At 42.0% G+C, this 26,274-nt stretch overlaps 1 protein-coding gene and 1 long non-coding RNA gene across 2 annotated transcripts; one reads left to right on the top strand and one right to left on the bottom strand.

Annotated features, from left to right (window-relative positions):
- The first annotated feature begins 683 nt into the window (after positions 1-683).
- On the top strand, positions 684-21,412 carry LOC146360605 (uncharacterized). The gene is made up of 2 exons (XM_084921253.1): positions 684-2,106; positions 18,264-21,412. The coding sequence occupies exons 1-2, from the start codon at positions 742-744 to the stop codon at positions 20,673-20,675; spliced, it is 3,777 nt and encodes a 1,258-aa protein (XP_084777379.1). The 5' UTR covers positions 684-741; the 3' UTR covers positions 20,676-21,412.
- Positions 7,702-9,049, bottom strand: LOC146360606 (uncharacterized). Its single transcript, XR_014799457.1, has 2 exons — positions 7,950-9,049; positions 7,702-7,870 (listed from the first exon to the last, which is right to left on the bottom strand). It is a non-coding gene; the product is annotated as an uncharacterized LOC146360606 (long non-coding RNA).
- Positions 21,413-26,274: the final 4,862 nt, after the last annotated feature.

The following is a 26,274-nucleotide window of genomic DNA, read 5'->3' as shown; positions in this document are numbered from 1 at the left end:
CGCTTGGATCCAGACAGGTGCAACATTGTCGAATGGAACGGCTATTTCCTCGATGGAGAGCGCATTTGCTTGAATTTCGAACTCCTTGACCAAAGCCTGTCAGACTACATAGGGGACCGGAATAACCAAGGTCTCCCAATGAGAGAAATCAGGCCAATTTTGCATCAGCTCGCAAATGCTCTGTTCCACCTGGGTTCTGTGGGAATAGTTCATGCTGACCTCAAACCTGTCAACATCATGGTTGTGAACCGCAGTGAGTCTCCTGTCAAAGTCAAACTTATAGACTTTGGCATCGCATGTCCTGCTTCTGCAGTGATTCCTGGTGGTGCTGTGGGGACAATTGGTTATTGTGCCCCTGAGATTATGCTTGGCACTTCATATGATGAAGCAATTGACATGTGGTCTCTGGGGCTGGTAGCTGTGGAGCTTGCTACAGGGGTGCCTCTCTATCCTGGGGAAGACGATTATGATGTTTTGAAATTCATAATTGAAACTCAGGGTCAGCTACCAGATCATCTTCTAGAGTCTGGCTTGTACACTGACTGCTATTTCATCGAGGATAACTACAACGAACAGCGCTGGACATTTAAGACCCCAGAACAATTTCAATACGAGACAGATTATCGATCCAAGGAAACTCGATCGATAAAACTTAAGTGTCTCGATGACCTTGAACAACTGCTGAGAGTTAGGCGAGGACCGGAAAATGGCCAAACATTATTTGTAAGGCTAATCAAAGAAATGTTGGCCTTGGATGCAAATCGGCGCATAACACCCTCGGAGGTTCTGAAGCATCCCTTTTTCGACCCTCGCCTCTCAAGGAGAACCCCCTGCACTGACATGAATAGCACAGGGGGAGAACTCCTTGTGCTCTCTCAGCAGCCTTCAAGCTGGAAAAGTCATGGATCGCAAAAATTCAGCTGCAGTTTCCAAAACTCAGTTGAATTTCCTCAAAAAGGAGACATCAACACCTCAGCCAACCCATCTGCCTCTGAAGATGATCTTCAAATAACGGAAGGGACCATTTTAGGAGATCACCACGTGGTAGAGGCCTTCCTTGGAGAAGGAGGCTTTGGTTTGGTAACCAGATGTCGCGATACAAAAAAGAACCAAACTGTTGCTATTAAAGTCAACAAGAGCGACCCTGAAATTCTGCTCCAGGCAAAACTGGAAATTTTCATCCTGGAGCAGCTACGACGCTTGGATCCAGACAGGTGCAACATTGTCGAATGGAACGGCTATTTCCTCGATGGAGAGCGCATTTGCTTGAATTTCGAACTCCTCGACCAAAGCCTGTGGGACTACATTGGGGACCGGAATAACCGAGGTCTCCCAATGAGAGAACTCAGGCCAATTTTGCATCAGCTCGCAAATGCTCTGTTCCACCTGGGTTCTGTGGGAATAGTGCATGCTGACCTCAAACCTGGAAACATCATGGTTGTGAACCGCAGTGAGTCTCCCGTCAAAGTCAAACTCATAGACTTTGGCCTCGCATGTCCTGCTTCTGCAGTGATTCCTGGTGACCGTGTGGGGACGGTTGGTTATTGTGCACCTGAGGTTATGCTTGGCATTCCATACGATGAAGCAATTGACATGTGGTCTCTGGGGCTGGTAGCTGTGGAGCTTGCTACAGGGGTGCCTCTCTATCCTGGGGAAGACGATTATGATGTTTTGAAATTCATAATTGAAACTCAGGGTCAGCTACCAGATCATCTTCTAAAGTCTGGCTTCTACACTGACTGCTATTTCATCGAGGATAACTACAACGAACAGCGCTGGACATTTAAGACCCAAGAACAATTTCAATACGAGACAGATTATCGATCCAAGGAAACTCGATGGATAAAACTTAAGCGTCTCGATGACCTCGAACAACTGCTGAAGGTTAGGCGAGGACCGGAAAATGGCCAATCATTATTTGTAAGGCTAATCAAAGAAATGTTGGCCTTGGATGCAAATCAGCGCATAACACCCTCGGAGGTTCTGAAGCATCCCTTTTTCGACCCTGGCCTCTCAAGGAGAACCCCCTGCACTGATATGAATAACACAGGGGGACAAAACCTTGTGCTCTCTCAGCAGCAATCATCGTTTGGGTGGCCAGAATTCTAGGGGAGCTAGAAATTCTTGTGGAAAAAAAGCCCAAAACAATAACATCAACAAAAACAACCAATGAATATGGTCTTAAACTTGGGCACAATTTGGCTTGAAATCCATCAACTAATCTCTCAATATTCAAAGCGGAGCAGCAGACAACTTACCATCACATCAGTCCTTCAATCAGACCTACAACAAACGTCTTCCTTCTCTCACCCCAACCGGTCGCAGCAGATGGCCGCCCCAACCTGAGCCTGGTTCTGCTGGAGGTTTCTTCCTGTAAAAAGGGAGTTTTTCCTTCCCACTGTCGCCAAAGTGCTTGCTCATAGGGGGTCATATGATTGTTGGGTTCTCTGTATGTATTATTGTAGAGTCTACCTTACAATAATACATACAGCCTTGAAGTGACTGGTGATGTGATTTGCTGCTGAATGAATTCGGAACTAATTGGAAATCTGAATATTAATTAAATAAACCTGCTTTGAGCATCAATTAATTGTTGTTTGAAATTCTTTATAAATATATAAATATAGTGCCACTCTTCTACTGTTTAAATTGCAACTGTTTAATACTGACTAATTTATTCATACACTTGAGCATAAACACACGCACAGTAAATGGCCTGTATTTGTACAGTGCTTTACTTAGTCCCCAAGGACCCCAAAGAGCTTTACACTACATTCAGTCATTCACACATTCACACACTGGTGATGGCAGCTACATTGTAGCCACAGCTACCCTGGGGCGCACTGACAGAGGCGAGGCTGCCGGACACTGGCGCCACCGGGCCCTCTGACCACCACCAGTAGGCAACGGGTGAAGTGTCTTGCCCAGGGACACAACGACCGAGACTGTCGGAGGCGGGGCTCAATCTGGCAACCTTCCATTACAGGATGAACTGCGAACTCTTGAGCCACGATTGCCCTATATACACATATACTTTACAGTACTAGTCAGTGCTTACATACTAGTTCTTTTCCCTACTTTTTCATGCTTACTGGTACAAATGCCTGTTACTAGAGTTAAATGCTATCAATGTATTCTCACAGTTATGGAACTGTCAAATGCATACAAAATAACGCTCACGTAAACATAACTGTGCACTAGTTTGCCCTTATTGCTGCAGTTTGTTTCAAATCACTTTGAATAAAGCTCAGCTTCTCTCAAGCTCTCTCTTACTATCTCTCTCTCTCTCTCTCTCTCTCTCTCTCTCTCTCTCACACACACACACACACACACACACACACACACACACACTATGTAACGTTTCAGCAAGAAAATACCCCCCCTCCTCCCCCACAGTGACACCACCACCACTAGTCTGCACAGCTGACATGAGGCAGCATGGATCCATCCTTTCATGCTATTTATGCCAAATTCTGACCCGACCATCTGCATGTCAGAGCAGAAATCAAACTCATCAGACCAGGCAACATTTATCCAATCTACTCATGTCAAATTTTGAGAACTGTAGCTTCAATTTCCTGTTCTTAGCTGACCAAAACGCTCTTCTGCATTCTTTGGTTGCAACAAATGGTTGTATGAGCTACGGTTGCCTTCCTATCAGACATTTTTCTCTGACCGTTGACATCAATAAGGCAGTTTTTCCAAGAGAACTGCCTTTCACTGGATATTTTCTCTTTTTTGTCACCGAAAAGGGTGTCTGTGTTACTTCTTGTCTTATATATATTGTCTCTGTTTTCCTCTGTCCTTTGTCAGAGTGTCTGTTCACCTACCCCCTGTGTCTCCATATTCCCAGTGTTCAAGGTTTCCGAGTGTTTTCCCAGTTTAGGTTTTCATGGTTGGTTCTGTTTGCTACTCAGCCAGAATAAACAGCTCGCTCTTTTAAAAAGTAGGCTCCAGAATGGATGATGGGATGTTCGCATGTCTTTATGTAACACTGAGTGTGCTGAACTAAAGGTAGGCCTAGTTTCATTTTCATGGTCATTATTATCAAGACAATGATTACGCCTTATTCTGATTATTTCTCCCTTTTGGAGGTGTAACATTTACATGAGGGGTGTAGGAACATTTCCCCCTAAATATTTTTAGATACATTTTTGTTGAAGTCACTGTTTTTGTCGTATTGATGAAAATGCAGCTCAAATAAATACTTTTAAATAAAAGAATAACCGTTCAAAGTGCTCAGTGGTGAAACTGTAACTCTTTCAGAGTTTGACAGCTGGACAAGTGATGCCGTATTTAAAGAAACATGAGATGAGTGCAGCATATTATCTGAACAGAGATCATTCAATGAGCAAGAATAAACACTGAAAGAGAAACACTTCACTGTTGATTATCATATGAAGTCTAATGAAAGCTGTTAATCTGTTAATATCCTGTTAATCTGCATACAGCAAATACAGAACATGCGACTTTAAAGCATCCAGCAAAGTGATAACTGTCCTCTGCCCACTAAGTAGTGACTCTACAAAAGATTATTTTCAATATCATCTTTATATTATATTTATATTATATTTAGTTATTCTCCAGCGCAACAATGTAAGGAGCTCTGTGATTGGTTAGGAAAGGACAGACTGGCCACCTCGATTTTTCTTCACTGCACATTGATCCATAGCTTTGCTCTGTAAAGGCTAACAACGTGCTTTTGCTTTACAAAGACATTTAGCGTCGGTATTCACTCTCTTAAAATGCCACTGAACACTGGAGTGAAATGGAGCCCTGATCCTCAGAGTTTTATTGTTCCTAACATTTCTTATAGATAGCACAGATAGTGCCCCACTGCAGTAATCACTCATGTCTAGATATTCCTGTTAAAAGGGAGTTTTTCCTCCCCACTGTAACATGGCAAACATAGCAAACGGATAATCCAGCTGAAGCTTCAGACAGCCGTCAGACAGTGAAACACTGCCATCTGCTGGACTCGAATAACACAGACGCTGCTTTGACGGGTGAGGGAGTTTCAACAAGTCTGCAACGACTCAAGCATCAAACTACAGAACTATTGTAGCGGACATGGTGCTCTAATGGCTCCATTAACGCAGGTCAGAAAGGATCAAACATATCAATAAATTATAAAACACAAAACGTCTCTTATTGCCCAGGGCTCAGGAAGTGAGTGTGTTCCTTATAGCCTATTAAACCTTAGCAGGTTATTTTGATGTGTTACAGATGAAACAGCTATCCAGTAACATTCAGCTACAAAAATGCTTTTTTATCATTACTTTTTTACAGCTTCGCACTTTTACACAAGTTTTATCATCAGTGTCACAATGGCTGCTGCTAAAATTGAGTACAAGATATTTGTTGGCCTGATTAAAAGGTCTTGATGCGTGCTCAATCATCCAGGGAAGTAACTCTCCAAAAGTTGATTCTGTTCTTCTGGACGTAGCGTTTTCAGTCAGAGAAACCAGCCGACTGAAGGAACAATGGGCTGGGAGGTCAGTTCCTTAATCATGATTATGCAAATTCTCATGACCATTGATCAACAACCACTGATCAATGGTCTTGAGTACCATTCACAGAGAGTTGGAGAACAGCTGCAATCACAGCATTGTAAGATGGTGACAGATGTACCCTTAGGCCCCCTCCTCGATTCAGAGAGGGTCTTTCCCTTTTCACGTAAATGGCCTCCTTGACTCCGCCCTCAAACCAGCGTTCATTGCAGTTATTGTTGACAATCATATTGTATCGTGTAACCATCCAGCTCACATATTAAATGTAAATGTAAATGATTTGTTGAACTCAAGACATGATGAATGTTCCTGCATTAAAACACATCCAGCCTAGTGTTCTCACTCTCCCTAAATGGATCTGTTACATTAGTGATATATGGGAGTTGTGTTTCAGTCTTTTCCACATGAGGACATTTACATTTAGTTTTTGCTTTACTGATGAGTGGCTGGTTAACCTGCAGTGGTTGAAGTATGTGTCGGTCGTCTGGAAGAGTAGGTGTAGAAGACGTCTTTAATGAATGTAATGCTCTGAAGGAGTCAGTGATTACTGTGAATTCATTATAAAAGTGCATTTCAGTGAATAAAGACAGGCCCTCATGGTGAAGCTCAGGTGTCCATAAAGTGTAACAGGAGAGCTTTGTCATACTTTCAGATATTTTACATGAGCCAGTCTTTCAATAAATAAATAAATAAATAAATCATTCATTCATCCACAGGTAGCACAATGCTCATATCTGAAAGTAAACTCTGATATATATCCCCGACTAGGGTTACTACTAAATAAAGGATCGCCCCAAAATGACTAAATATATAAAGACACTCTCCAGAAGAAGTTAAAGGGATTTTGTTTATTGTACAAGCAATATCTTCATAAGAATTACAAATTCTGCAGACATATTACCTTCTTCCTGAACCTGAATAACTCACACACAGACGTGTCTGCTGCTTATCTTTGTTCAAACATGATGTTTTATCTTCTCTTCAAAACACATTACTCATCTTTCTGGCATCATGTTACATGAAAACACCTGCATTCTACCTGTGTCATTGTACCACAAAGACAATGATTGCAACACTGTGCTTGCAAAATAGAAGAAATAAGACGACCAGCAAATACATAAAAGATGGTAAAAGTGATTCCATCTTTGTGTCTCCTCCCATTGTTTCCCCAGTCTGTCTAGTTCCCATATTCCCAGGACACCGCTGGACAACAAGTGGGTATTCCAAGACTGAGAGACAGCCAGAGTTGGCAAAAGATCAGACATTCTCTACTTAAGTAGAAGTAAAAATACTATTGTTCCAGTGAAAGTTAAAGTACTGATTCAACTTCATTACTCAGTTAAAGCAAAAAAGTACAGGCTCGAAGCGCTTACAGAGAAAAGCATACAACAGAATACAACAGAATGCTGTTCGCGGCAGTAACACACACTTGGAGGAGAGGCTCCAGCCGTCCATTCCAGCCCTATCCCTAACATTAACTCTAACCATAACTTTAACCTTAACCCTATCAGGTCTTGTTTTACAAAGCGATTCATGATTAGAACAAAAAACACATTTACACATACCGATGATTTGTCACATAGCATCGTTACCTGTTGGGATGAGAACGTGTTGTTTCCAGAGCACCACAAATTGGGGTTTCTGTAGCTCAGGTAGGAAACCTACTAATCAGAAAGTTGCTGGTTCAATCCCCGCCTGCTCCAGCCTGCATGCCAAATATCCTTGGGCAAGACACCAACCCCAAGTTGCTCTCCGATGCATCCATCGGGAGGATGAATGCGTATTACTGTTAGATAGAAAGCACTTACAGAGAAAAAGCATAGAAAAAAGTGAGTGCATGAATGAGGCAAGTTGTAGAGAGTAGAAAAGTTTTATACAAGAACCAGTTCATTTACCGTTATATTTTAGTTTTATTTTCAGCTCTGTACTTTTTACATGTAATATTGATTCATTAGATTGACTACATGTATTACACCTAACTTGCGGACAGTAAATTTAAACAACCGTAATAATTTATTTTCAGCATCTGAAATATTTATTTCGTTTGTTTTTTGTTTTCTTTTTGGCTCCTGATATTAGCCAACTACTATTTGTCAATGTTGAACTAATAATGAATCTAAGAAAAGGTATTTGTCACGGTTGGCCAGCGTCAACCGTGGGGATGTGAGGAAGGAGGAGCCAGGCACGGAGCTCTGAATGCAAGCAGTGCGTTTATTTACAGTGAATGGAAAATAACAATAAATCCGCAGTGCGTTCCCGACTCCCGTGAAATGTCCTCTTCCCAGTGCTAGTGTTCCTTGTCTCCGCTCCTCAGTGTCTGAGCACCCCGTGCTCGCTGCCCTCTCGTCTCCACGCTTCTCCTGGGGAGATAACAAACAGGCAGCCGTAAGACACATACAATGCGGCAGACTATCCGTACTGACTGGCCGAGAGACTAACGTGAAGTCACGCAATGATCCAGCGTCAGAGAGAGCGCCACCGCATTCTTAAGTAGCTCCTCCGACAAGGCTTGATCAGCTGTGTGATGGTCTTCAGGTGTGGCCAACCACCTGGCAGGGCCACACCCACCAGGCCTGAAGGTGCCTGTAAACAGGTGCTCTCAGAAACACCGGCATCCACACACACACACACACACACACACAGATATACCTGCAAGCAGGGAGAACGAGGGACAGCACACCAAAAACACACATGTCCATAACTGCTCAGGGACCCTGGGTCGTTTAGACTCCTGAGCTGTGCACGAGGGGTCGACCAGCCACTGGAAGGCCGGGCACTCGTTTTCAACCGTAATATACCTGATGTGCTCAGGTAACCTGTAGCGCCATGAAACCACTGTCACACCAGGGCGCATAAAAAATGATGCTTTAAGAGACTGATGGGATCGGGCAGCAGGGAAAACATCCACAAAATGCTACCTTCAGTTTGACTCCCTAAGACTACCTAAATTAAGTAGAGTCATTACATGCTTGTTAAAAGCAAACTCTCATATAGTTTTTAAATGTGCTTCTTTCATTACAATGACTAGATAAAGAATGTGGCACTGTCTCTATTTAACACTGGCTACCCCAAAATGTTTCCAAACCTACAACCGTAACTTTCACTGAGAGATTTTCAGATAAGGTTATTGAAGCTGTGGGGTTAATTTTTTAAGTAACATGAGACGAGAGGCAGCAGCATACATACAGAGCATCAGTGATAGAAAGCTAGGCTAACATAGGGTAGCTACCTCAGTCTCTCTGACTCAGAGAAAAAGGCTAGGAGCAAGAAGAAGCAAGAAGATGCAATCACAGAACAAACTGTGTAAACACACAGAGGGTCTTATAGTCCTGTTTGAGTGGGACCGGTTAAAATAACAAAAAACTAATTGCATGTTGTAAAAGTCAAATTCTGTGACTGAGTTAGAAAATTCAAAAGTTATGAGACATATGAGATTTGAGAATTGTTTAACACATAACTGCAGTACATACATCTCTATCCTACAATCACTGCTATCAATATATCAGCAATCATGACATAAACAAATAACAAAATTAAGCAGTTTTTTTTTTAACAGACTAAAATCTTGCGGCACTTCCAAGGTCCACCTGTTCAAGGAGAAACATGTATAGGCCCATCTCAAGTGCCAGTGAACATCTAAATGATTCAGGGAAGACTTTGGAGAAAGTGCTGTGGGGAGATGAAACGAAATTCCAATTATGTGGCTTTAACTGACCTTTTGAAATAGGAGTGTGATGCAAAAAATAGCATCCCCGCAGTCAAGCAGAGAGATGGAAACATTATGATGTGGGCTACAGGACGACTTAGTCGGGGTTCCAAGCAGTCAGGAAATGTGACATCGTCAGACTGCATGCCACGGATTGGCTTGTCAGTCGCGGCACTCAATGAGTCATGAGACGGTGTCTTTCACTAAAATCAAAACTGCAGTTTTTTTAAAACCCTGCAACAAGGCAAATAGCTGCACAACACCGTGGTTTCCAAGTGTGACAAAAAGCCACAGATACATCATCGCTGCGACGTCTTCCTTTGTTGTGGCATTCGTGTTGCTTATAAATGACAACATGGACATCGGGCCGCTTTGCTGTAATGACCCCACGCACATTAGGTGGTACTTGATTGTAATGGAAAATGAGTTGAGTCACAGCAAGCTGATCTGAGTATGTACTAATGGAGAAGTGCTATAAGATCACGCAGTGGTCTAGTCAGTCTCCAATTCAATTCAATTCAATTTCTTTATTGTCCCACAAGGGGAAATTAGTTTAGCAGCAGGAGGATAAAAATAAACAGAACAATACAATAAAATAATAATGACAATAATAATGATAGAAAGTTCAAGGACAGTTATTTGCCATTTAGGAGACAAGACGCAGTAGGGATAAAAGAGACCTGGAGTCTTTTAGTCCTCCTCACAGGTACTCTAAAACGGCGGCCGGAAGGCAACAACTCAAACTCACTGTGAAGTGGATGGTTCACACAATTAATAATAGAATGAGCCTTTCTAAGCACATTTCTATTGTAAATGGCCAAAAGTCCATCTTGCCAGCGCCCTGAAATTTTGCTAGCAGTTTTTACCAGAAGTCCCAACCGATTCTTATTCTTCACCGTCAGGTTACCAAACCAGGCAGCGATACAAAAGGACATCACAGATTCGATAAAACTTCTATAAAACAAGGACAACATCTCAGATGAGACATTAAAAGATCTCATTTTCCTTAAAAAGAACAGTCTTTGTTGAACTGTTTTAGTAGTGGCATCAGCATGAGATTCAAAACACAGTTTATGGTCAAGTACCACACCTAGATATTTATAACTCTCAACGATCCCAATATCGGCAGTTTTAATGATAGTAGGTGATGAGCTATAAGAGGACTTCCTAAAATCAATAATCATGTCTTTAGTTTTTGACACATTAAGTGAAAGGAAGGACTCATCACACCAATTCACAAAATCATCTACAACCTGTCCATGGCCTGACTCGTCCCCCACTAGAAGACTGACGATTACTGTGTCGTCAGCAAACTTCAGGATGTGTCTGTTCGTGAATTTGCTGCAACACTCATTTGTGTACAGAATGAACAGAAGGGGAGAGAGGCAGCAACCCTGGGGTGATCCAGTAGAGGAGGAGAGCACATCAGAAAATACATGATTCACCCTCACACATTGTGACCTATTGATCAGAAAGTCTGTCACCCAGCCGACCAGACTAGTGTCAAGCTTGAAATGATTGTAAAGCCTGCCAGCAAGTAAGAAGGGTTGAATTGTATTAAATGCAGATGAAAAGTCAGCAAATAATAATCTTGCATGGGTGTGGGGGGCCTCAAGATGCTTATACAAAAGATGCAGGAGTGTGACAGCAGCATCCTCCACACCTCTCCCTGCTCTATAGGCGAACTGGAAGGGGTCAAGATGGTGTTCAACCTGCATTAAAATCTCCTTCTTAATTATCTTCTCAAATGTCTTCATCACTAAAGAAGTCAGAGCCACAGGCCTAAAATCATTCAGCGCCTTAGGAGAACTGCCCTCAGCAACAGGAACAATGACAGCTTGTTTCCCAATCTTAGGTACCGTCTGTAGCTCTAAAGAAAGTGAGAAGATATAGTGAAAAATCCCACTCAGCTGATCAGCACAAGTTCTCAGTACCTGTCCACAGATGTTGTCAGGTCCAGGACTCTTGCTTTTGGTGTGTCTAAAAAGATTAGCTACCCCCGTCTCATCAATACAAATTGATGGGGGAGTGATAGTCTTTTCCCTCAGTGTGCTGGTCTGCCTAGAACAGTCAAAGTTCTCAAAACGAAGGTAAAAACTGTTAAGACTGTCTGCCAGATGTTTGTCAGAGGTAAACCCTTCTAAGGTAATGCTACTTTTACCTTTCGTGTGTAGCCCTGCCATTGTTTTCATACCAAGCCAAGCTCTTTGGAGGTTGTTACTGCTGAGTTCTGCCTCAATCTTATTTCTGTACCTCATCTTGGCGATCTTTATTGCAGCCCTCACCTCCTTCCTCAATATTCTCATAGTGGGAACGTCTCCCTCGTTAAAAGCAATTTTCCTTTTAAGAATCAGATCCTTAATATCTTTAGAGAGCCACGGTTTGTTATTAGGGAAAGTCTTAAATTCTCTGACTGGAACCACAGAGTCTTTGCAAAAAGAGATGTAGCTACACACCACATCAGTGAGTTCATCCAAATCAGAAGTGCTCTCTTGAAACAAGGACCAGTCAGTGCAATCAAAACACCCCTGAAGGGCAACACAACTGTCTTTTGTCCAGACATTAGTCCGCTTCACACAGGCCTTCTCCCTCCTAATCACAGATCTGTAAGCAGGGAGGAGATGAATAACATTGTGATCCGAAGAACCTAGCGCAGGTCCGGCCACAGACTTATATGCCCCCTTAATCGGTCCATAACACAAATCCAGCGTTTTGTTATTCCTTGTAGGACAAGTGACATATTGAAAGAAATTGTTCAGTGATTTCTTAAGATTACATTGTTAAAATCACCAAGAATAAAATTAGGAGCATCCGGTGAGAGAGTCTGCAGATTGTGTACCACTTTAAAAATGGCGTCGGCAGCAACTTTAACGTCAGCTTTAGGATGAATGTAAACAACAGTGACAAAAATTTGAGGGAACTCCCTCGGTAAGTAAAAAGGCCTGACAGATACTGAAAGGAGCTCGATGTCAGGAAGACACAACCGCTCCCGCACAGTAAAGTTATTACACCAGCCCTGGTTGATATACAAACATACCCCTCCTCCGTGAGATTTGCGTGTTACTCCACAGTTCCGATCCAATCTGACAGGGGTCCCAAAGCCGCTGATTTGCAGTGAAGTGTCACTGTCCATATCGGTCAGCCACGTCTCGGTAAGCGCCATCAGACAAGCCTCCCTGTATTCCCGTAGATGAAGCACATTTCCTTGTAATTCATCCGTTTTGTTCCTAAGAGATTGGACATTGGCCAGAATCATAGAAGGCAGAGGAACACGACTCTTCCTCCGAAGTTTTCTTACACGCTGACGCACGCCGCCTTTCTTTCCGCGTTTTCTCAAGTGGCGGGGCTTTCCAAAATTAGTCTTTGACCGGGAAAATAAATCCTCACCAAGAATCACATCTGTCCGAGCATTAGAAGAGTCGTACATAGACAAACAGGACCACCGTAATCCAAGTAGTTCCTCGCGTGTATAAGTGATTGTCAGTGAGAGTGAATGACTCCAGGTGAATATCGCCAACAACAATAAAACTAAGGTGTAGAAGATCTCCATCTCGGCAAAATAAACTTCATAAAAAGTTAAAACCACGGTTAAGAACAGAGTTAAAACAAAGGTAAAAACAAAAAGAAAAAGAGAAAGAAAATGCCAATAAACACCTGCTGCAGGTCGCCACAAGAGCAGCGCCCTCTCACAGCTGATCCACCTCCAGACATCAGTAATGTAGAAAATCTGTGGAGGGAGCTGAAGTTTCAACTTTCCAAGTGGCAGTCAAGAAACTTAAAGGATTTAGAGAGTTTCTGTAAGGAGCAGAGGGTTAATGTTTGTGTGTCCTCACTGTAAAGACTGCAGGTTACTGGAGCGTGTCGTGTCATGTTTCCTGTTGCTCTGAGGTGCATCCAACAAATACACAAATCATTTACCACTAATAATAACACCTCCCCCACTTAAGTGTGTTCAACAGGAAGCTAAAAGTTGTTAGCTGTTAAAGTGTTCAAAAAACAGCAGGAGCTCGGTGTGAGGCCACAGTGGGCCAAAAAACACACACAAGATGACCTCCAGCAAGGACAAAATGTATCTGGACGTCTCTGTGAGCATCTGTCTCACTGTGTAAGTGTAGCACAGTGTCTGTGTGTGCATGGCTGGGGAAGAGAGACAGCACAACTGAAAGCCAGCACTCAGACGAGGACCCGGTGCATCGTCTGTCTCATCTCAGCCAGTTTACTTACAAACTCTTTAAGTTTGAATTTTAAAGCCGACAATGTGCACAGGGCAGTGATATTTAAAATGAAGGTAAACTATTCCAATCTCTGGAGCCCCAATTGTGTATCTCACACACACACAGTCCTGAATTCATTACTGAAGTCTCATCCAGACGTTCAATGTGTACACAAAGGAATTCTTCGGCAGGAGGTGAAAGAAAATGGCCCACAAGTTAATCCAAAATGACGGTTTTATCAACAATGGCCACCAGCGGTGATTTTGGCACCTGTGACAAGGTTGAAAAGAGCTGTGGGTAATTTGGTCTCACAAAATGCAGCGCACACACACACACACACACACACACACACTCACTCACTCACTAAGTTCTCCTCCTGCCTTCAGCCCAACCGTTGAGCGCGATGACAAATAGAGCCGCAGAATTTTGCTGCTGTGTAATTAAATTGAGACGTGGGGTCAAAATTCCCACCTAGATTGAGTGAGATGAAATATAAATCGGCTCTCCTCTAACTGACTTTATAGAAATAATTACATAAGCTGCATTTATAACTGTTATTAAATAACAGCAGCACACGAGAACTAAAGTGTAATCCCAGCACATTTCGCTTCGCTTGCACCGATTCTTTAGAGATGACGACTGTGGTGGGTAATTAAGGGCAAACAATATACAAGTCGCGTGAAAAATGGAGGCCGCATTACCTTTCCAAAGCTTCCTTTCCCGATGGCCCGCAGTATCTGGAAGTGGTCAAAGTTTACTGTGGAGAAAATGAGAAGCAGTTAGTGAGAACGTGTCAGTTTGAGCTGAGCTATAAAACAGGGAACATGACATGTACAGCACTGTGCAAAAGTCTTGAGCCATCCCTCATTTGCTTCCAGGGATCCGGACTTCCCTGTAATCTTTAAAGTGGTATTAAGGAATAGCTCTCCAGGCTTTTTAAAGTGTTTCTGATTTTTAATCCAGGGCTTGTATTTGACCAGTTTTTGTCTGTTAAGACCCTTCACACTAATCTCTGAAACATTCAAACATAAACAGACACCTAAGTCACGGAAAGGACCAGAAAACTTAACAAAGAACCAATTTGAAATTGTATCTTTACACATTTACTTGCAGCCTATTGCAAAAAAACAAGACCCCACATCATTTGTTCTCACTTCTTTAGTTGAAGAATGCAGTTAATAACACCGTTAACACAGACTGACCTGGCAAAACATGAAAAAGTAAGGGGGTGGTTCAAGACTTTTGCTCGGTACTGTATGAGAAATGGAAATGTGCACTTCACAATGTATCGCTGCACTTCGGCAGTACTGTGCAGATCAAATGTTTTTTTGAAAGAATTAAAAAGTCGGAGCGCAGTGGGAGAGAATAATGTGTGTGTTAGATAATGAAACGGGAAAGATTGAAAGGTGGAAATAATGAATCACAACAGTCAAAATGTGAAAAAACAAAAACATTTTCCCTGGAGGATCTGTACAGTGACACACCGTCACAGTATCGACGATTAGCAAGCAAAACAAAACCCCAGAAATAACATTTATTAAATGAAGACTCAGCTAAACCTTTTTAAACTTCACATCTGAATAACAAATAACACACGCAGCACATAGAAACAAATATCTAAAATGAGTTAGATCCCAGGAAGTTAGACACGCTTTCATAAGTTTTCTGATCGACTTTTACGAGATTAAATTTGAGCAAGTAAAGACATTTCACATGAAGCTCAGAGGCAGGAGAGTTGTACTTCAGAAAGACATCCAGCTCAGAGCGCTCAACTCATTCATCTTACTTTATTTTCCTATTTCAGTATGCATGATAACACAGCCAGATGTTTTCATTCATTGCCACTGAAGCAGATGCATGTGTGTGTTCTGCAGACTGATTGAATCCTTCTGTACGCAGCTTAAAATGAGTCCTGAGGAAAGAGGTTGAATGGAAGTGGTGAGGAAGAGTGTCATGTTTTTTTCCTCTGTAATAAATAAACTAAATAATAAGCACAAATATTTTTGTTTTCCAAATATATTTTTACGAGCGCTGAACATGTGATCAAGATTAGACGATAAATACAAGATTAATTTCACTATTCTGCTGTATTTCTACTTAACACCTACCTGACTCACTTTTGAATGAAATTAATGCAACGTGTGAGACTAATATTTTTAATCAGATCTTAATTTATGCAAAAATATCCATCATAGACCCCAGAAAAAAGCATGAATAAAAAGAACACCCGATCCATGATATTAAAAAAGCCTTGATCATTAATAGCAAGTCTTTTTAATATCAACCAATAAGAGTAAAGTTAGCTTAAAGGCACAACCCCTGTTTTTCAGGCAGAGGAGAAAAAGAGGAGCTTCGTTTAAGATAAAGAAGCATGCAAAGCTACTCTAGTAGAGTCCAAGAATAAGAATATCATGTTGGAAATGAACATGAGGATGATCAAAACACATTCCCTCCAACAAATAAATACTATAGAGAGCGGAGCTGCTTCATCATTTTAAAAAAACAACGTCTTTGGCTGAGCACAAACACAAGCGCTCAGGAATCAGATTAACCAACAACAGACAAGCTTTCTTCCAACAACTCAGAGTAAAGAGTAATGAGCTAACACTGAGTAACTGTTGGCCAGTAAAATCAACGGTTGCTAACTTTCACATGCAGCAGCTCATTAAGACACTTAAAATAAATTGAATTAAGACATTTAAATGTTGGTTGTATTTTCCTTCCCGATGCATGTGAAAGGTTAAGACTTACATCTCCAAATGTACTGGAACTGATTTGAACCAGAGGACTCAGCCACACTGTTACTATGTACTGCATAAACACGTTTACCGATGAAGGCAAATCAGACGCTGTCCTGACTGTGTGGCTAAATTTTGTGCTGAAAGCATCAAATCAATTGAATATGATTAACTTGCTATGAGAGTTTTTTAGTCCAAGTGTGACTTTTTCTGGGTTCATACACCTTTCAGGGTCAAATTCAAGCACTTTGTAAGCACGTTTAATGTCCATTTTCAAACTTTTCCAGCACATTACCATAAAAAGGATGCATATTTCACTTCGCATCACCTGAGTAAGACCACGTGAAAGGCCAAATGAATAAGTCTTCTCATCAGATATTGATGCTTCTTTCTTATGTGACACAAAAAAACAGGAGGAGACAGATCTTTGCTTGTGTTGTTTTTTAAGTTCATTCATTCAAAACTAACTGTAAGACGCTTAACTACATTGCAGTCTGTGTTATTGTTGTAGACCTAATTATCACCTTTAAAGTGTTTGTGCTAATAACATCATGTAGAGTAAGACAGGCATAGAGAACAGCACTGACTGGGAGAGGCTTTGAACAGATGACATACTCAGATCAATTCAACACTTTAGACTTTAAAAATGCACAAGCGTCTTTCAAAAACCTATTTATTTAATCTATCATCATTGATATTATTATGTACAGTTATAATGTACTGTTCATCTCCCTTAAATAAACAGGCAGCCTTAAAGTGTGAAATAGTCACTTGTCTACTGTCTCAGTGGCTGATAGTGCCCCACAGGCCTCAATGTGAGCTTGAAGCCATTATGTTTAAATTGTTTAATGATAAACAGATTTTGAATGAAAGGAGGAAACTTCGGTAGCACAAAAAAGTGCCTATTCTTTGTTCCCATATGGTTCAGTCATATTACCGTCATTTCCCCCTAAGGTGTTCCCAAAGACACCAGGTTAATACTTGAAAAAGCTGCAGCAATACACAAAAATATCATCAATATTCTGTTTACTTGGTGACAACGTCGCTTTTAGCCTTCAATCAGAAAGCCTGACGTTGGCTAGTTAAGCATCGGGCTAACGTTTAACGCTTTCACTTGAGGGAAGTAACTCGTATTACTGCTACTGCTGTGTAATCTTGGTTAAATTCACAGCATATTCTACAAGTTACCCTGCAATAACTAACTGTTAGAATAGCGGCACCGTATTGTATCGCACTGAGTGCACTTCAATCCTTTATCCCGCGAGTTTGCTAGCTAGCAAAATAATAATACCAATTTTTTAAAAATAACATGTGTAACGTACACACTCGAGAAAATTATTTACTAGTACTTACGCAACTCCCCCGTTGTGAAAACGTACAAATCCTTCTTGTATTTTTCGTTTTCCAGCAAACACTCATTAAAACGGCCTCCAGGCACATTAGTGCACTCACCCCCGACTGATCAGGGAGGGGGTGGGGGTCACACATTGAAACAGACTAACGTGCAGAGGTACAGCCCAGGCAGAGAAATGTTGCTTTTAGACTTTGCGACTCATTTTATTTCTCTATCTGATAAGAAACTATTCAATCAGATAGTCATTTGTGGTGAATGAAATACGGTTACAGTTTCAAGAAGTTTTAAGCACCAAATCCGAAATCCAAGCACTGCAATATTAAAATCCAATTCAATTTCTTGTTTGCTCCGAAATCTACGACATGACTATATACAGAAAAGCTTGACATGGTATGCAAAAAACCCCGAAAACAATACAAATACATGAACAAAAAATGTTTTAACTGTCAGTTATGTCATTTTAAAATTTTCCAAAACTGACATTTTCTTTGATTGACTGATATTAAATTGATTAGGGTCAAATTTAGTGTGAACAATATTACACAAACAAGCACGTGTGTGCGCATGCGCACATATTAGAATGCTTCTATCGCTTTTGAGTGGTAACTTTGCTTCGATCTTTTCTGACGTCATAACTTTGCTTTGATCCCAAAACCCATAAATAGGAGCGCTCACCTGTTACTTTATGCTTAACGGACGTTGACCTGCAGCAACTAAAACCCTTTCGAGAAGTTTTGAGAGCAATTTACAGGAGAAACCAAAACAAGTTCAGTTTTGTTTCTCACCAATTTACAGCGCAAACAGACACATTACACCATGTCAGCCAACCCATCCTTCGGCTCAGATGAGCTTGAAATATCTAAAGGGACCATTTTGGGAGATCACCACGTGGTGGAGGCTTTCCTTGGAGAAGGAAGCTTTGGTGTCGTAACGAAATGTCGCGATACAAAAAAGAACCAAACTGTTGCTATCAAAGTCAACAAAAGCGACCCTGAAATTCTGCTCCAGGCAAAACTGGAACTTTTCATCCTGGAGCAGCTACGACGCTTGGATCCAGACAGGTGCAACATTGTCGAATGGAACGGCTATTTCCTCGATGGAGAGCGCATTTGCTTGAATTTCGAACTCCTCGACCAAAGCCTGTCAGACTACATAGGGGACCGGAATAACCAAGGTCTCCCAATGAGAGAAATCAGGCCAATTTTGCATCAGCTCGCAAATGCTCTGTTCCACCTGGGTTCTGTGGGAATAGTTCATGCTGACCTCAAACCTGGAAACATCATGGTTGTGAACCGCAGTGAGTCTCCCGTCAAAGTCAAACTTATAGACTTTGGCATCGCATGTCCTGCTTCTGCAGTGATTCCTGGTGGTGCTGTGGGGACAATTGGTTATTGTGCACCTGAGATTATGCTTGGCACTTCATATGATGAAGCAATTGACATGTGGTCTCTGGGGCTGGTAGCTGTGGAGCTTGCTACAGGGGTGCCTCTCTATCCTGGGGAAGACGATTATGATGTTTTGAAATTCATAATTGAAACTCAGGGTCAGCTACCAGATCATCTTCTAGAGTCTGGCTTGTACACTGACTGCTATTTCATCGAGGATAACTACAACGAACAGCGCTGGACATTTAAGACCCCAGAACAATTTCAATACGAGACAGATTATCGATCCAAGGAAACTCGATCGATAAAACTTAAGTGTCTCGATGACCTCGAACAACTGCTGAGAGTTAGGCGAGGACCGGAAAATGGCCAAACATTATTTGTAAGGCTAATCAAAGAAATGTTGGCCTTGGATGCAAATCGGCGCATAACACCCTCGGAGGTTCTGAAGCATCCCTTTTTCGACCCTCGCCTCTCAAGGAGAACCCCCTGCACTGACATGAATAGCACAGGGGGAGAACTCCTTGTGCTCTCTCAGCAGCCTTCAAGCTGGAAAAGTCAGGGATCGCAAAAATTCAGCTGCAGTTTCCAAAACTCAGTTGAATTTCCTCAAAAAGGAGACATCAACACCTCAGCCAACCCATCTGCCTCTGAAGATGATCTTCAAATAACGGAAGGGACCATTTTAGGAGATCACCACGTGGTAGAGGCCTTCCTTGGAGAAGGAGGCTTTGGTTTGGTAACCAGATGTCGCGATACAAAAAAGAACCAAACTGTTGCTATTAAAGTCAACAAGAGCGACCCTGAAATTCTGCTCCAGGCAAAACTGGAAATTTTCATCCTGGAGCAGCTACGACGCTTGGATCCAGACAGGTGCAACATTGTCGAATGGAACGGCTATTTCCTCGATGGAGAGCGCATTTGCTTGAATTTCGAACTCCTCGACCAAAGCCTGTGGGACTACATTGGGGACCGGAATAACCGAGGTCTCCCAATGAGAGAACTCAGGCCAATTTTGCATCAGCTCGCAAATGCTCTGTTCCACCTGGGTTCTGTGGGAATAGTGCATGCTGACCTCAAACCTGGAAACATCATGGTTGTGAACCGCAGTGAGTCTCCCGTCAAAGTCAAACTCATAGACTTTGGCCTCGCATGTCCTGCTTCTGCAGTGATTCCTGGTGACCGTGTGGGGACGGTTGGTTATTGTGCACCTGAGGTTATGCTTGGCATTCCATACGATGAAGCAATTGACATGTGGTCTCTGGGGCTGGTAGCTGTGGAGCTTGCTACAGGGGTGCCTCTCTATCCTGGGGAAGACGATTATGATGTTTTGAAATTCATAATTGAAACTCAGGGTCAGCTACCAGATCATCTTCTAAAGTCTGGCTTCTACACTGACTGCTATTTCATCGAGGATAACTACAACGAACAGCGCTGGACATTTAAGACCCAAGAACAATTTCAATACGAGACAGATTATCGATCCAAGGAAACTCGATGGATAAAACTTAAGCGTCTCGATGACCTCGAACAACTGCTGAAGGTTAGGCGAGGACCGGAAAACGGCCAATCATTATTTGTAAGGCTAATCAAAGAAATGTTGGCCTTGGATGCAAATCAGCGCATAACACCCTCGGAGGTTCTGAAGCATCCCTTTTTCGACCCTCGCCTCTCAAGGAGAACCCACTGCACTGATATGAATAACACAGGGGGACAAAACCTTGTGCTCTCTCAGCAGCAATCATCATTTGGGTGGCCAGAATTCTAGGGGAGCTAGAAATTCTTGTGGAAAAAAAGCCCAAAACAATAACATCAACAAAAACAACCAATGAATATGGTCTTAAACTTGGGCACAATTTGGCTTGAAATCCATCAACTAATCTCTCAATATTCAAAGCGGAGCAGCAGACAACTTACCATCACATCAGTCCTTCAATCAGACCTACAACAAACGTCTTCCTTCTCTCACCCCAACCGGTCGCAGCAGATGGCCGCCCCAACCTGAGCCTGGTTCTGCTGGAGGTTTCTTCCTGTAAAAAGGGAGTTTTTCCTTCCCACTGTCGCCAAAGTGCTTGCTCATAGGGGGTCATATGATTGTTGGGTTCTCTGTATGTATTATTGTAGGGTCTACCTTACAATAATACATACAGCCTTGAAGTGACTGGTGATGTGATTTGCTGCTGAATGAATTCGGAACTAATTGGAAATCTGAATATTAATTAAATAAACCTGCTTTGAGCATCAATTAATTGTTGTTTGAAATTCTTTATAAATATATAAATATAGTGCCACTCTTCTACTGTTTAAATTGCAACTGTTTAATACTGACTAATTTATTCATACACTTGAGCATAAACACACGCACAGTAAATGGCCTGTATTTGTACAGCGCTTTACTTAGTCCCCAAGGACCCCAAAGAGCTTTACACTACATTCAGTCATTCACACATTCACACACTGGTGATGGCAGCTACATTGTAGCCACAGCTGCCCTGGGGCGCACTGACAGAGGCGAGGCTGCCGGACACTGGCGCCACCGGGCCCTCTGACCACCACCAGTAGGCAACGGGTGAAGTGTCTTGCCCAGGGACACAACGACCGAGACTGTCGGAGGCGGGGCTCAATCTGGCAACCTTCCAATTACAGGATGAACTGCGAACTCTTGAGCCACGATTGCCCTATATACACATATACTTTACAGTACTAGTCAGTGCTTACATACTAGTTCTTTTCCCTACTTTTTCATGCTTACTGGTACAAATGCCTGTTACTAGAGTTAAATGCTATCAATGTATTCTCACAGTTATGGAACTGTCAAATGCATACAAAATAACGCTCACGTAAACATAACTGTGCACTAGTTTGCCCTTATTGCTGCAGTTTGTTTCAAATCACTTTGAATAAAGCTCAGCTTCTCTCAAGCTCTCTCTTACTATCTCTCACTCTCTCTCTCTCTCTCTCTCTCACACACACACACACACACACACACTATGTAACGTTTCAGCAAGAAAATACCCCCCCTCCCCCCCACAGTGACACCACCACCACTAGTCTGCACAGCTGACATGAGGCAGCATGGATCCATCCTTTCATGCTATTTATGCCAAATTCTGACCCGACCATCTGCATGTCAGAGCAGAAATCAAACTCATCAGACCAGGCAACATTTATCCAATCTACTCATGTCAAATTTTGAGAACTGTAGCTTCAATTTCCTGTTCTTAGCTGACCAAAACGCTCTTCTGCATTCTTTGGTTGGAACAAATGGTTGTATGAGCTACGGTTGCCTTCCTATCAGACATTTTTCTCTGACCGTTGACATCAATGAGGCAGTTTTTCCAAGAGAACTGCCTTTCACTGGATATTTTCTCTTTTTTGTCACCGAAAAGGGTGTCTGTGTTACTTCTTGTCTTATATATATTGTCTCTGTTTTCCTCTGTCCTTTGTCAGAGTGTCTGTTCACCTACCCCCTGTGTCTCCATATTCCCAGTGTTCAAGGTTTCCGAGTGTTTTCCCAGTTTAGGTTTTCATGGTTGGTTCTGTTTGCTACTCAGCCAGAATAAACAGCTCGCTCTTTTAAAAGTAGGCTCCAGAATGGATGATGGGATGTTCGCATGTCTTTATGTAACACTGAGTGTGCTGAACTAAAGGTAGGCCTAGTTTCATTTTCATGGTCATTATTATCAAGATAATGATTACGCCTTATTCTGATTATTTCTCCCTTTTGGAGGTGTAACATTTACATGAGGGGTGTAGGAACATTTCCCCCTAAATATTTTTAGATACATTTTTGTTGAAGTCACTGTTTTTGTCGTATTGATGATAATGCAGCTCAAATAAATACTTTTAAATAAAAGAATAACCGTTCAAAGTGCTCAGTGGTGAAACTGTAACTCTTTCAGAGTTTGACAGCTGGACAAGTGATGCCGTATTTAAAGAAACATGAGATGAGTGCAGCATATTATCTGAACAGAGATCATTCAATGAGCAAGAATAAACACTGAAAGAGAAACACTTCACTGTTGATTATCATATGAAGTCTAATGAAAGCTGTTAATCTGTTAATATCCTGTTAATCTGCATACAGCAAATACAGAACATGCGACTTTAAAGCATCCAGCAAAGTGATAACTGTCCTCTGCCCACTAAGTAGTGACTCTACAAAAGATTATTTTCAATATCATCTTTATATTATATTTATATTATATTTAGTTATTCTCCAGCGCAACAATGTAAGGAGCTCTGTGATTGGTTAGGAAAGGACAGACTGGCCACCTCGATTTTTCTTCACTGCACATTGATCCATAGCTTTGCTCTGTAAAGGCTAACAACGTGCTTTTGCTTTACAAAGACATTTAGCGTCGGTATTCACTCTCTTAAAATGCCACTGAACACTGGAGTGAAATGGAGCCCTGATCCTCAGAGTTTTATTGTTCCTAACATTTCTTATAGATAGCACAGATAGTGCCCCACTGCAGTAATCACTCATGTCTAGATATTCCTGTTAAAAGGGAGTTTTTCCTCCCCACTGTAACATGGCAAACATAGCAAACGGATAATCCAGCTGAAGCTTCAGACAGCCGTCAGACAGTGAAACACTGCCATCTGCTGGACTCGAATAACAAAGACGCTGCTTTGACGGGTGAGGGAGTTTCAACAAGTCTGCAACGACTCAAGCATCAAACTACAGAACTATTGTAGCGGACATGGTGCTCTAATGGCTCCATTAACGCAGGTCAGAAAGGATCAAACATATCAATAAATTATAAAACACAAAACGTCTCTTATTGCCCAGGGCTCAGGAAGTGAGTGTGTTCCTTATAGCCTATTAAACCTTAGCAGGTTATTTTGATGTGTTACAGATGAAACAGCTATCCAGTAACATTCAGCTACAAAAATGCTTTTTTATCATTACTTTTTTACAGCTTCACACTTTTACACAAGTTTTATCATCAGTGTCACAATGGCTGCTGCTAAAATTGAGTACAAGATATTTGTTGGCCTGATTAAAAGGTCTTGATGCGTGCTCAATCATCCAGGGAAGTAAATCTCCAAAAGTTGATTCTGTTCTTCTGGACGTAGCGTTTTCAGTCAGAGAAACCAGCCGACTGAAGGAACAATGGGCTGGGAGGTCAGTTCCTTAATCATGATTATGCAAATTCTCATGACCATTGATCAACAACCACTGATCAATGGTCTTGAGTACCATTCACAGAGAGTTGGAGAACAGCTGCAATCACAGCATTGTAAGATGGTGACAGATGTACCCTTAGGCCCCCTCCTCGATTCAGAGAGGGTCTTTCCCTTTTCACGTAAATGGCCTCCTTGACTCCGCCCTCAAACCAGCGTTCATTGCAGTTATTGTTGACAATCATATTGTATCGTGTAACCATCCAGCTCACATATTAAATGTAAATGATTTGTTGAACTCAAGACATGATGAATGTTCCTGCATTAAAACACATCCAGCCTAGTGTTCTCACTCTCCCTAAATGGATCTGTTACATTAGTGATATATGGGAGTTGTGTTTCAGTCTTTTCCACATGAGGACATTTACATTTAGTTTTTGCTTTACTGATGAGTGGCTGGTTAACCTGCAATGGTTGAAGTATGTGTCGGTCGTCTGGAAGAGTAGGTGTAGAAGACGTCTTTAATGAATGTAATGCTCTGAAGGTGTCAGTGATTACTGTGAATTCATTATAAAAGTGCATTTCAGTGAATAAAGACAGGCCCTCATGGTGAAGCTCAGGTGTCCATAAAGTGTAACAGGAGAGTGTTACGGATTCAAATATTGGGGATGGATACAAGAGGAAAAACCACAATAACAACACTGGTCCGGCCGGGTTGAGTCAAACGATGATTTTAATGATCACACGCGTGGGAGATGGACACCGTACGCAGACAGCATCAGATCTCAAAATGGTGGAGCATTGATCAAACTCTTATAGCCTCTAGTGGCCCCCACCTAATCATAAAAGCCTAAACATTCACATTCTTTCTCTCACACAGTGCCTAAGCTACAACCTTGGCTCCCTGTTTATCTGCTCCTGCTGAGATGGGGCAGAAAACTCCAGTATGTTCTGTTCTCTTCTAATCAGACAAATAAGGCGATGACTTTCTGCAAACAGTATTTCTCATAACTCAGCAGTATAATGCATCATAAAACAATATCATTCATTCACAATAAACCAGCAGTCTAATGTAATGCAAATCAGCTTAACAAATGCAATAGTTATCACCTTCTTCTATTTCGGGAGAATAATGCAAACTAAAACTACATAATAATTCACCATCTTTAATTAAGGGTCTAACATGGCATAAAATAATATTATAATCTGACACTCCCCCTTTTGTGCTCTTTAGAATAAAGAGCACACCTACACCCTGTAGTCCAATGCGGCCGGGTTCATTTCTTCTTACCCCTGAGGCCCTTTGTCCCCCTGTTGGGCGAACCATATGTGAGATGACCTCTGTGTTTGCGCAGTCCAGGTGCAAGAAGAACTATTATTCCAACAGTAGCAGGTACAGATGACACTCCCCAGTTCTCCCACAGCTTTATTTTGGTGCTACCTTATACCCTTCAGACGTACTCAGACTAGAACCTCTGTCCGAGGAGCTTTTAGCCTTTATTTTATTGCTGCAGCCACCAGTGTCTTCCAGTTGGGTGATCCACTGCTCTTCTTCCTTCAACCTCAGGGGTTAGACAACCCTTCAGTCGTTGCACAGATCAGGGGATTATTCTGCCCCGATGTCAAACAACAATCTGTATCCTCGGGTCCTGTGTATCCCGTGTATTCCCCAGAAAAAGGAACAGGAACGTGTCCCCCTTTTGCCCAAGAGCCTCTTGAACCTCGTTGGTCTGGTGTTCCTGGATCTCCGCCAACCCATTCATGGTTATTGCTGTGTTTATGGGATCCATCCTTTTGAGGTGACTTATCAGAGCCCAAACACCATGACACTTGGACCCAGTTGGTGTCTCGGCAGTCACTGTGTCTGCCTCTGCTGCGAAGGATCCTCGTATATCTGTGACCTCGTCTGGTGTCTGTTCCTTTCTCTGTAAGAGACAGAAAACCAAAACACCTCTCTGCCTAGCCCTAATAATCTACTGTTGTTATCTACTGACCTTCTGGTGATTCAGAATTGGTTTAGAATATTCAGAATGTCCCAGGGACTTATTCTAATCATATCCTATGTGTGTGTAAGCGTGTTTGCATTTAGCCCTCTGCACTCAAAGTCAATACCTGCAATATATCAGTCCGGACCATCACGCCGGACGAAGCTTATGACCTTCAAAAGACCAAGTGCCAACTCATTATAAGCACATTTGCAAGGTGTGTAAGAAAATTATTAAAACCACTCATGTGTT

This window comes from Perissodus microlepis, chromosome 23 (assembly GCF_051167445.1).
Source record: "Perissodus microlepis isolate ML-2025 ecotype Zambia chromosome 23, ASM5116744v1, whole genome shotgun sequence".
NCBI classification, from domain to species: domain Eukaryota; kingdom Metazoa; phylum Chordata; class Actinopteri; order Cichliformes; family Cichlidae; genus Perissodus; species Perissodus microlepis.
This window is presented reverse-complemented; position numbering and strand designations above follow the sequence as displayed.